Source organism: Prionailurus viverrinus, chromosome C2 (genome assembly GCF_022837055.1).
Source record: "Prionailurus viverrinus isolate Anna chromosome C2, UM_Priviv_1.0, whole genome shotgun sequence".
Taxonomy (NCBI): domain Eukaryota; kingdom Metazoa; phylum Chordata; class Mammalia; order Carnivora; family Felidae; genus Prionailurus; species Prionailurus viverrinus.
The window spans coordinates 26,749,042-26,761,807 of NC_062569.1; the positions used below are offsets into that span (position 1 = coordinate 26,749,042).

Consider the following 12,766-nt stretch of genomic DNA (forward strand, 5'->3'; position numbering starts at 1 on the left):
TACTATCCTGCAATATTCGACATCACAAGTTTAGAGAAACAACATAAATTTCCAAGTCAATGTTTGTTGACTTGAGTAGCTATGTTTGTTCTCCAGAGCAGAACTAGGAGCCCATTATGGTGTTCTAATTAATATCGGAAGCGTAAGAAAGGTGTTTGGAGGAGTTCTCCTTAATAAATATTCATTAGCCTCTTCCCACAGATCCCTGCTAGGTTAGACCTATAATTAGACACTGCAAATGATACCTGATTTTAAGTACCTCAGATGTATTTAAATTGCTTTTTAATAAAACTTCTATGAAACCTTTTAGAACTATGTCAGTAGTCTTCAACCGAGGGTGATTTTTGCCTCCTTGGGGGATACCTGCAATGTCTAGAGTAACTTTTGTTTGTCGTAACTGGAGGAGTGCTCCTGGCATCTAACAGGTAGAGGTCGGGGTACTGCTAAATGTCCTATGGTGTCCTATGATGCATGGGCTGCCCTCCATGATAAAAATTATCATAGTGCTAAGGTTAAGATACTCTGAATTACAAATTAAAGATATAAATAACAAATAGAATAGCCTCACTTTTATGGCCTTCAGTGCTTTATTTACCTGTTAGCCATCCTCACCAAACTCACACTTAACTTCAGGATAGAATTATTTGTGTTTTGGATTTCTTGTTTGCCCTTAATCTTTTCACCTGAAGCCCACTTGAATAAACACCTTGTTTTCTTCCATGCAGCCTGCAAAGAGATGAAAGCAGACATCATGTTTCTGGTGGACAGTTCTGGCAGTATAGGACTTGAAAACTTCAGCAAAATGAAAACATTTATGAAAAACCTGGTGAGCAAATCTCAGATTGGGGCAGATCGGGTGCAGATCGGCGTAGTCCAGTTCAGCGACATCAATAAGGAGGAATTTCCGCTCAATAGATACATGTCCCAGCATGAAATTTCAGATGCAATAGACCGGATGGCTCACATTGGAGAAACCACCTTGACGGGTGGTGCCCTAACCTTTATGTCTCAGTACTTCAGCCCTGCCAAGGGGGCCCGGCCCAATGTCAGGAGGTTTCTCATCCTCATCACTGATGGTGAAGCTCAGGACATAGTCAAGGAGCCAGCAGTAGCTCTTCGACAAGAAGGCATAATAATCTACTCGGTGGGGGTGTTTGGCTCCAATGTCACCCAGCTTGAGGAGATCAGCGGGAGGCCAGAGATGGTGTTTTATGTTGAGAATTTTGATATTCTGCAGCACATTGAAGATGATCTTGTTTTTGGAATATGCAGCCCCCGTGAAGGTAGGTGTGAGCACATGCACTAGTGGCATTTTCCAAAATACGTCTGTGTTAGCCATTGTTGCTTGAATTAAATAAACTATTTGAACCTTGCAAACTTTGCTTAATTGGAATGTTCATCCCCGTGGCTTTTTACCTACGTATAAAATGCACCTTTCCTCATCAGAACTGTCGAATGAATACAGAATAATTTTGGTCCACCTGGATTGTTCCCCATTTGTAGACAAAGAGCACTAGGACAATGTCTTAGGCCTGGTTCCCCGGAAGCAGAAGCTAAGTCAGAGGCTCTTGGGGAAGTGATTTTATTGAAGGCCTTTTCAGAAGGGGGTAAGGGAAGTAGGACAGGGCAGGGGTGGGAGCTGAGCGAGGAGGCAGTCTCAGCTATAGTACAGCTTCAGCCTGACCCCATGGGGAACCCTGGAGCCTGAGTTATACCAGAGTCTGTTCCACCTGGAGGCAAGCAGCCAGCCTCATATAACCGGTGTCCTTGGGCTGTGTTTGAGGCAAGCAGTACTGGAGCATAACCTCCTGGGCGAGGTGACTGCCCTTTGACCTAACACCCAATGTATGTTTATTTGTTTTACAATTTTTAAAAGCCAGTACTTCTGTAAAGTGAGATAACATTTGTAAAAACACTTTGATATTAAATCCTATCAAGGAGGAGTATCCTATGGGAACGTGAGCAACGGATGCCTTGAAGGAGGTAAATAGTAGAGTCCCCATCCTCTCTGCCCATGAAACTGCAGAGTAATGCAGGTGATGAAACAAGTCAAGCAAATAGAAGGGACTGATTGACATTGTGATCCCTGGGCCTTGATGCCTGAGGTGTTCTGAAAAATCTCTACGAAGAAGATGGGTCTTAACAGAGTTTTGAGGAAAGAGAGGAACATTGTTGGTCAAATAACAGATCTGTCCAACTCCCACTGGAAGGTTTGGTGATTGTGGTATGTGCTTTGTAGAAAATAAACCTGGATTGTATTTCTCGATAATTCCATCCAGTACAAATCTGAATCTTCAAAGGGTACCAACACTGAGCAATCTATACCCTAATCCCTTGGGTAATGCAGGCGGGCTCCCCAGGGCAGCCAAAGGCCAGAGAGATGTAGTTTCTTCTTTTGTGGAACCAGCCTTTCCTGAGAGCTTGGTTTATGACACATGGCCTCTAGTCAGTGAGATAAGCACATTGATTGGCTCTGAGACTTTCAACAGAGTTTCAATAGCAAGCAAGTGGCTTGCAGAGGAAGGAAATGTGGTGAGCCTCTAGGGAGGGGGCCTATTTTGACCCCAGTCTGTTTCTCCAGAGTGGGTGAGTTAACATCTGGAACATACCTTTCTAATGCCTGTGGAGAGATTGTGCTGCAGAAAGAATTAATCATCAACCATCTTTTAGGATTCCACTTCTCCAGCATGAATGAGTTGTAGTTTGGAACTCTGTGCCTTTAAATAGAATGTGTTGCACACACAAGGATTAAGTAATTAACTGGGTCTTTCCAGCTTCACTGTTCCATGCCATTGACCCAAAGTTTGAAAAGTTAATAGGAGCACCATGCCAGGACCATTAGTTAGGCCAAGTGTGAGATGGGCTTATTTCTATGATGAGGCCCAATAATGAAAATAGATAATGTTTCAAGGAAGCTAAAAAGAAAGAAAATGTAACCTTGAAGAATCAGCTGTCCTATAACTGAAAAAATATACAGTGTTTCCAAGTTCATTTTCATGTGGTCATTTCCCCAAGGTTTATGTTAAGAAAAAAATCGCATCCCTGTGGCTTAAAAAAAAAAACAAAAGACAAATTTGTGTAAATGAAAGCACATGTTGAAGAAACTATTTATACAGGAAAATGTCTACAGAATTTGTTTCCTTTTTAGTTTAAAGCATTTGAAGTGTTTATTCCTCTGACCCTGTGACTGTTGGCCCCCTCTGTGGCCTCTACAGTAGGCTTCATATCTACTTTGTCCTAAAAGCTTGCCTGAGTATTTCTGCATACTAGCAGCACAAATGTACGTGTATTGTGTCTGTTACCCAAGGAATGGACATCCTAATGCACAACTTGATCCCATGGAGAGGAGACCCTGGCAATTAAAACACAGGTGTGGGGAGAGGAGTCTCCCATGATGTCCAAAGCTAATTTCATGTGGTTTTCCTTTCTCCTTCTCTTCTAGAATGCAAGCGAATTGAAGTTCTGGATGTTGTGTTTGTAATTGATAGCTCTGGAAGCATTGACTATGACGAATATAATATCATGAAAGACTTTATGATTGACTTGGTGAAAAAAGCTGACGTTGGCAAAAATCAGGTCCGGTTTGGGGCTCTGAAGTATGCTGATGACCCAGAGGTACTGTTTTATCTGGATAACCTCAGCACAAAATGGGAGGTGATTTCGGTGCTCCAGAATGACCAGCCCATGGGGGGCAATACTTACACCGCTGAGGCACTAGGCTTTTCAGACCACATGTTCACTGAAGCCCGGGGCAGCCGCCTGCACAAAGGGGTCCCCCAAGTCCTCATTGTGATCACCGATGGGGAATCCCACGATGCAGATAAGCTCAATGCCACAGCCAAGGCCTTGAGGGACAAAGGCATTCTTGTTCTGGCTGTGGGGATCGCTGGTGCCAATCCTGTAGAACTGCTAGCTATGGCAGGATCAAGTGACAAGTACTTCTTCGTGGAGACTTTTGGAGGCCTGAAGGGGATATTTTCAGATGTGTCAGCCAGTGTATGTAATACTTCGAAAGTAGGTAAGATGTGTCAATTACATTTTTTCTTTATTATCAGCTGAGATCTAAGTGAGGGAGAAACCAAAGCAATAGCCTTCAGGAGCAAGTTCTCTAGAGAAGAGAGAAGGAGCACCAATTGTCCTAGAACTCCCCATGTTATAGAATCTCAGGGCTGGAAGGATCTCAAAGACATTTCATTTGGCCTCCTCCCCATGGAGGAAATCTTCTACAGCATTCCTACTCCCTGCTTAAACCCGTCTAATGATGGAGAATTCACCATCTTTGAACAGGCTTTGTTGATCAGAACACAAAGTTGTTGACACATCCTTCCTACCCACTTCTACCTCCACGTCTTCTTCCTCCTTTTCACGTAAGAAATCAATTCCATCCCTTCCTCAGAGCCAGCAGGTCTTGCCTGAAGTCTTCTCTCTGGCAGTCTGGAAGTCTCTAGTCCCTTCACCTTATTTCTGTTATGGCAAAAGCTCGTTTAGAACATGGAGCCTGATATTAAATTCCAGACCCCAGTGTTTCCAGAGCAGAGAACGGGGATTTCGTTTGCCATGTGTTTCTAGTTCTGTGGCTAGAGATTACATTGCCACATTTATGTATGTATAAACTCATTCATTCAGTTGCCATCTACCCCTTTGTTTTAAAGGGACACTGTGGTCTATTAAAATTCCTTAGTATTTTTATTAAGGTGTGTTTTACTAAAAATACTGTCATTAGATGAATTGCTATTGATCCAGGATTCCAACATCTTGGGTGCAGTTCCTTTTCTGGTTTTCCTATGCCTTGCCTCCTTAGAAGGCAGCTACTACCTTTTTCTTTCATGAAACTAACAAAATCTGTCTCAGTCTTACTGAAAACTGGTACAACTCTTATCTTCTGTTGGCCAATGACTAAAATTTGATCTGTCCTTTTAAGGCCACTGCAGAAGTTGACATTGAAATTTTCTATTGACAGTTCTCCCTTAGGTGTTAAAAAAATATATAAGTTTAATTTCCTTTATATGAAACCAAAACAAAGGAATTAATGAGTTAACCAATTCCTAAAGTTAACTGATTCTGGTTGCCTTTTTTCTCTTTATCCCTCTCTTGCTTATCTTGACTGCTGGAATCTCAGACACCTTTCATCTTAGGCTAACATGAGAATTAATTAAGTCAGTGGTGAGTTCTCTGGGGGAATTCAAGGAAATGATAATGTTTACCAGAAGGCTAAGGAATACACATGAGCCTGTGCCAAGCATAACTCATTCGTTGGCAGTGGTCTTTCATATTCTTTTTGTTTTGTATTTGTTGTATTAACACAAAGGAAGCATCTCTAAACTGTGTTGCATTGTTCAAAAATGTTTTTCCTCAAGTAGATGTTCTTGCCTATATGGACCAGAAAAGGGGCTGAAAAAGAATACAGACAAGATACAGACTGGAAGGCATGATTTTAAAACCTCAGTTTGCCCTAGTAATAACCAGCAAAGTATTGATTGGCTTAACAAGCCAGGGAGGCCAAGTCAATAATACAGACCATCTGTCTTTTTGTTTGAGTCTCTAAACGGATGTGTATTATTTTGTTTTTTCTTGCTGTGCTACCACTATCACTGGGTTTTCTGGAAGGGTTAAGGCTAGATTGCAAATAAGAATGAATTTTCTGTGCCCCCCCACCCAATTCTCTGGCATCTCCGAAAAGAAAATGGCATTAAGACCAAATGGAATACCCAAGAAAGGCATAAAAGGATGAACTGAGTGTTTTTATTTCCTCTCAATTAATCTGACCACCAAATGGCATATGATAAGATAAGAAACCGTCTTCGGAAATATCATTTCTATATAGCAATGAACACATAACCTTGCCAGGTTCAAGAAAAAATAATAGCCTGATTTTTGTTGTTGTTATTTCCTTTCCTCTTCTTTGTAGATTGTGAAATTGAAAAAGTAGATCTTGTTTTCCTCATGGATGGCTCAAATAGCATTCACCCAGATGACTTCAGGAAGATGAAGGAATTCTTGGCATCTGTTGTTCAAGACTTTGATGTCAGTGTCAACAGAGTACGCATAGGAGCTGCCCAGTTTAGCCATACCTATCGGCCGGAATTTCCACTAGGAACTTTCATAGGCAAAACCGAGATATCGCTTAAGATTGAAAACATCCAACAGATCTTTGGATACACACACATCGGTGCCGCACTCCGGCAGGTGGGGCATTACTTCCGGCCAGACATGGGCAGCCGGATAAATGCAGGTACCCCACAAGTGTTGCTGGTCCTCACAGATGGCCAGTCCCAAGATGAGGTGGCTCAGGCCGCTGAAGACCTGCGACACAAAGGTATTGACATTTACTCTGTGGGCATTGGGGATGTGGATGACCAACAGCTCATTCAGATCACTGGGACTGCAGATAAAAAACTGACAGTTCATAACTTTGACGAACTGACAAAGGTCAAGAAAAGGATAGTTCGCAACATCTGTACCTCGGGGGGTGAGAGCAGTAAGTATTTACTGTGTGCTTCATATTTCTTCCTTCCCTGTCTTTGCTGACATTTTCCTCAAGCTCTGTTTACATCCCCTGGGGCTGGTAGGAGAATTCAGATTTGTGCCTCTGGATTTCAGATTGAACTTTTCACAGTCATCATGAATTTTTTTTTTTTTTTTTTGTGACTCGTGGACTGCAAAACAGGACATATGAGAGCCTTTGTCTTTTTTTTTTTTTTCTCTCCCATATCCTGCGAGTGCATGCCTTTGTGAATGAGAATGCAGTCGCTTCAGAAGGTGTGAGGGAAAGGCCATTGTTTACAGTCTCATTGGTTTCAGAGGTTGGAGACTGTCTCAAAGAAGTAAACTATTCTACAGGTTTTCGTGGCCTGGCAATAGGGCCTTCGGGCTGCCAGGTGCTCTGGTACAGGTATATAGAGAATGAACAGCCTTGAAGATTTATATCTTTATTATGAAATGTTTTACTGCAGAAGTTAGTAAATATCTTCTTAAAAGTTAGTCCACTTTGACATTTTCCCAACAGATGGAAAAAAAGGTCTTGAAAGAGGGATGATTTTTTTCTATCTTTATAGAAGTGCCCAATGGGTTGGCTGTGATTCTGTGTAACTACCTATGGTAAACATAAACTCTAGATTTTCACCAAGAAGAGGAAAGCTATATGGTTGCTAAGAGACAGCTCTGGAGACAGGCACCCTGGCTACAAATCCCTGCTCAAATGGCCATTTTTTTTCTTGGACAGGTTGCTTAACTTGTCTAAGTTCAATTTTCTCATCTGTAGAATGTGAACGATAGCAGCACCTAGTTCAAAAGATCATTGTCAAGATTAAATGAGAAAATGCGCATTTAAACTTTATAATTACGTCCCAGGTGTCATGCTTATTCAGAGTAAAGTCACTTCATTTTTGTCTACCACTGATCCATTAAATTTATTCATGGGGGCCAGCTCTTTCCTTGCCCCTAGTCACTTTCAGGAAATACGTGAACCTTTTCTCAGTGATTAATATGTCCATCAAAAGGTAACCACTAAAACTAAAAACTTGATTTAAGGTTACTCCACTTTCCCAGCCTCCCATAGGTTGCTCTCCCACCACAACAGAGGAGGCCACGCATGGCAATTTACCTACTGTTGCCCACCTATTACTTCTACCCACCTCTTCCAGACCCTGTTCTCTTGTTGCTAGCCATGGTTTCTGGCCTCTCCAGAATGGGTTAGGGAAGGAAGAAGAGCTAAAGAAATACAGAAAAGTTCTTGATTGATGATGCTTGCCAAGAATTGGTTTTCTGTGACCATGTAAATCTGGGTCCTTCAAAGGACCATTCATGGGTCCTTCAAAGACTTCCCTTCTTGACCTCCACCCTCTCTCCCCCAACCAAAGCACATTTGTCAGGGGATCTCTCAACCATAGTTCCCTTAAAAAAGGTAAGCATGTCCCAATTCCAGAGTTGCCTTATGCCTTCCTCAGCCTCTGGGCATCTAGTGATCCCTCCAGCTTTATTCTGTCATCTCTTTGGCCTTCCAGTTAGCCTTCTTGGACAGGACATCAGAGGGGTCCACAACAACTCCTCACATGTGGCCATGTCCGCTCCATGGGAAACAATAACATATCCATTGCCCCAGTAAACACTGGAAGTTAAGGTCCCTCAGTGTGGTCACCCCTCCTTTGCAGAGAGATCGGTGTGCCATCCTGTGACTCATTCTTTAGAATTTCTAGCTCTCTCTTAAAGCTCCTCTTACCTGGCTTAAAGAGGAAGTTACCTCCTTTCCTTCTATGTGTGTATACGTGTACATGTAGTGAGAGACCTCACAGCACATCAACAGTTCTCTCCCCCAAAATGTTCTCTTAAGCTCTAAGCTCAAACCTTTTATAAGACCCAGTGTGTAGGCTAAAGGTTAAGAGTCGCATAATTGATTAGGGGCTACTGTCTTCATAAATTCTGCATGATATCCCCATACTTTGGAATGTCTGGTGACCTCAGCCAGACCTTCCACATTAATTTCCTGTTTGAGATGAAATACCCATTTGCAATTATTAGGCAGAAAATTATCTTGGAACCATCTAGTCTCTACTTGAGAAAGTGAAAGAAAACCACGTTGAAAGTCAAAACCAGGAGTATACACTCCCAAGTAGTCACTAAATTATCTTTAAAGGAAATAGTCATGAATGTAAAAATAAATAAAAGTACTCCATATGAAGATAAACTTGAAGTCATTACTGCAGCAAGCAAGAATGTGAAGCCTTTGTAGCCAAGCTGCAGACCAAGGACTGGTGAGCCTGGGATGAACACTGATAAAACCCCAAAAGCATGTGAAAATATACTAGAGAATACCAGCTCTTCTTAAACTATAAAGCCCGAGTCAAGGAGATCAGATAATAGTTTGGTATGACTCAAAGCAAATCAGGCTTAGACCCTAAACACCTAGCTTTGCTTCTTATTTAAAATATGCATAACTTTGGAGAAGTCCCGATCCTTTTTTCTCTCATTTGTGAAGTTAAATCCTCTTTCTCTGATTGTGTGTACGATTCAGTGTGTGTGAAAGGACAGGCAGCTGCATAGAGATAGGAGAGAAGTGACTAAGAATCAGTGTTGCTTTTTTTTGTTTGTTTTTAATCTTTGTTTATTCTTGAGAGAGAGAGAGAGACAGAGACAGAGAGAGAGAGACAGAGAACAAGCTAGGGAGGGGCAGAGAGAGAGGGAGGCACAGAATCCAAAGCAGGCTCCAGGCTCTGAGCCAACACAAAGCCCGATACGGGGCTCAAACCCACAAACCGTGAGATCATGGCATGAGCCAAAATCAGCTGCTTAACCGACTGAGCCACCCAGGCACCCCAGGAATCAGTGTTTCTTGAACATCCGTGAAGGGTTGAACATGGTGCTCTAAGCATTTTAAATGCATTATCTGATTAAATTCTCTCAAAACTGAGTGGTTTGTATTTTTCTTCCTGTTTATAATGAGGAAACTAGGGTTTAAAGGAATATTGATAACCTGGCCCAGATCATACAGGAAGTAACAGACAACAGATGTTGAAACCTAGTTCTGTCTGACTCCAACCCTTTTTCTGTTGTTGGTAAATTAAGCTGTCTTCTTGCTATAGTTGTCTAGGTTATCTGATGCTGACATTATACAGGACTGGTATCTAAGTGTTGTGCTTCGCCAATTAATAGCTGAACTTAAGACATGGTATGTGTCCAGAAAGTGTTCCCACAAGCTGCTGCCCCCTAAGGAAACCACTTGCTGTGAAAATATCACTTCTACTTCTAGTAGAAGAACTTGTAACCTGCATAACCTATCAACACTAACCACCCAGGAAGTGGTAAAACAAGATTAAGGTAGTTCAGTGTATGAACCCCAGACAAACCTGGATCTGAATCCCAAGTGTGAGATCCATGGTAATAACTGGGAGACCCTGGACAAGCTGCTGTAAGTCACAGTAAAATGAATATTAGAGGAGTTTCAGCGTATGCTGTTTCATAAGGATAAGTGAGATCATGAATGGGAAGTACATGCCATATATGCACAGAATATTAGTAACTAGCAGAGAGTATTGCAGAGGATATCTTGAAATGATCTGATAAATACAAATACATGGAATCATGGGGTCAGTTCACAGAAGTACCATTTACCAAGAGTTCCTTAGTTTGGGAACATTAATATTTTTGCAGTGGTTCAGATTTACATTCAAATTTTATGTCTCAGTATACGACAAATTCCCATAAGCAACTGAACTCCAAAGTCTGTTTTCTTACCTTTACTCATGCTTATTTTCCTGATTTTTCTTTGAGCCTGCTTATTCTGACCATCTAGAGGAGATATCAGGCAGTGTTCGGGACATGGAAATGCTCCCTTTTTCATGGAGCCGTGATTAGGGTAGCAAAAGAATCAATGGTACCTCTTATCGTTTGCATCATCATGGGTAGATTAATCAAAAAGAGTTAAACAAGAGATTAGTCTGATTAATATGAGGATTTGATTCAAGGAATGTGAGAAATGTAAGGACAAAAATAGATGATCATTTGCAACTTTCCTTGACCAGAATCTCTTTAGGTTTATGTCTTAATTGCGTTCTGTAGAAAATGGAGCTCAAAGCAAAGTTTATATGCTAATCCTTTATGTGCTACTACTTTGGGAGTACAGTCCCGGGGAAGCAAGAATGAGTGTAAGGGAAGTGACCTAGGAAAGGAGAAAAAGTAAATACAAGATGGTATGTTCCTAAGCTTGCTGCAGCTTCTTGAGAAACCATAATTGGTGCATTAGTCATGCAGAATATCACCAAAGAAGCTGTATGGAACAACCACATAGATGGGTCCATCAGGGGGAATAGAGAAGAGGATCTATCTGCCAGTTTCCCCTCAACTACTGCCTTTCATTGATCAGAGTTACTCTCAAGGAGAGTTAATTCTCCCACACTACTATGTTGTGTTGTCCAGTCTTTCAGGGAAACCAGACACAGGACCCACAGTGAATTATATATGTGGTGGTAAGTGGTGGAAGGAGCCAGAGTTCCTGTGAGTTCAGCTGAGGTGGACATGGGAACCAGAGTCATCATGGCCCTCCTGCACTGAGGATGAAGGCCATGCCAAAGACTTGCCCTCGGTCATACACTGTTGGGACACCAGATGATGATGGAAGCTGAGACTATCCATTGGACAAATGTCCAAGTCCTGGATTGGGTAGGGGAGAGGTAGTGAGTCTGAGAAATATATGAACTGGGTCTCTTACACTAACTATTTTCTAGATCATTCTTTTTTCATCTAAGATACCCCTTCTTTCAAAGGCCCCAAACAAATTTCTCTCTTATCCCAACCAATAACTGCCAATAGCCCAACTTTCCCCTTTAAAATATTTAGGAATTGTTTTCTAATCTTACTGATATGTCCTACCTTCCTAACAGTATTTATTAATACTAAGAATCTTCCATCAACTCCAATTATGGACTCTCTTTATAAATCAGATAATTAAAATGAGTTTTTAGGTCTGGCAGGAAAACTGTTAAGACTACCTGTTTTACCTCTTTTCTGTTCTTTTGTATTTTTATTTTGGAATGTATAATCTGATTTTTATAAACAAGAAAATTAATGCCCGAAAAGGTTAAGAGATTTGCCAGAAGTTATTTAACAGTAACAGAGTTGTGACTAGTCCGTGACTGAGAGTAACCGTTGAGCCTTCCCACTTAATGACCTCCCCCTTCCAGGCTTCCACCCTGGTTTGTGAGGGTGCTCAAAACAAGAGTTTTGCTTCTCCTTGTTATCTCCCTCCACAGCCAGCCCTGTGGACTCCCTTCCTGATTTGCCCTGCGTTTATTGCCACTTTTCAATATTCCTTCCTCCTATCCTAAATTAACCCTTCCTTATTTCTCTTTTCCAAAACAATTCCTGCCTCTTGTTAGCTCTGAAGGGCTCCTGATTGGAGCGCCAATGTCTCTGTAGACTTGGTAAGGCCCTTCCTTCCATGAGAACCCACTTGATGAGTAGGGTCTACTCTAATTGTATTCAGACATATAGCTGCCAACTCTGGGCTTGTTTCTCAAATTCCATTCCATTGATCACATTATTATGGAATCATTTGTCAATTTGAATTAGTTAAATACAAGGAACTTATTTTACTAGAGTTTGTACTTCCAGTAATCTAGACCAAAAGTTAAAACACTTAATTTTTAGAGGGGACAGTTCCCAGGATCATTCAATGACATTTTGGCATTGCTGCCAATGTTTGTTTTTTCACAAGAAACTGTTTTCCTTGAAGGCTATGATCTGTTTGGGTTACTGAATGGTTTTCTGTTCAGGGGTTAAAACAGTGTTCATCCAAGAGTGAAACTTGCAATCTCAAGATAGAAATGAAAGGATATCGATTCAACAGGGATTTTGGAAAGGACATATTCTGATGCTTTTGACTAGTTTCTTTCTCTTTATCTCCTTTTCTAAATATTGCAGAAGAGATTTTCCAATAAGTATATATGGCAAAGTAAGCAATAAAGAAAAACTGAAGAAAACCCACCTTTCAGATTTTTTTTTTTAATTTTTTTTTCAACGTTTATTTATTTTTGGGACAGAGAGAGACAGAGCATGAACAGGGGAGGGGCAGAGAGAGAGGGAGACACAGAATCGGAAACAGGCTCCAGGCTCTGAGCCATCAGCCCAGAGCCCAACGCCGGGCTCGAACTCCTGGACCGCGAGATCGTGACCTGGCTGAAGTCGGACGCTTAACCGACTGCGCCACCCAGGCGCCCCTCAGATTTTTTTTGATAACAGCGAATTACCTCAAATGTGATGGTGAAAATTGATG

At 41.5% G+C, this 12,766-nt stretch overlaps 1 protein-coding gene across 1 annotated transcript in view; it reads left to right on the top strand.

Annotated features, from left to right (window-relative positions):
* The window catches only part of COL6A6 (collagen type VI alpha 6 chain), a 165,858-nt gene that overhangs the window by 52,985 nt on the left and 100,107 nt on the right, over positions 1-12,766 (top strand). The window contains exons 6-8 of the mRNA XM_047873987.1: positions 726-1,283; positions 3,443-4,018; positions 5,909-6,478. Of these exons, the coding sequence (XP_047729943.1) occupies positions 726-1,283; positions 3,443-4,018; positions 5,909-6,478 (1,704 nt within the window). The remainder of the gene's footprint in view (positions 1-725; positions 1,284-3,442; positions 4,019-5,908; positions 6,479-12,766) is intronic.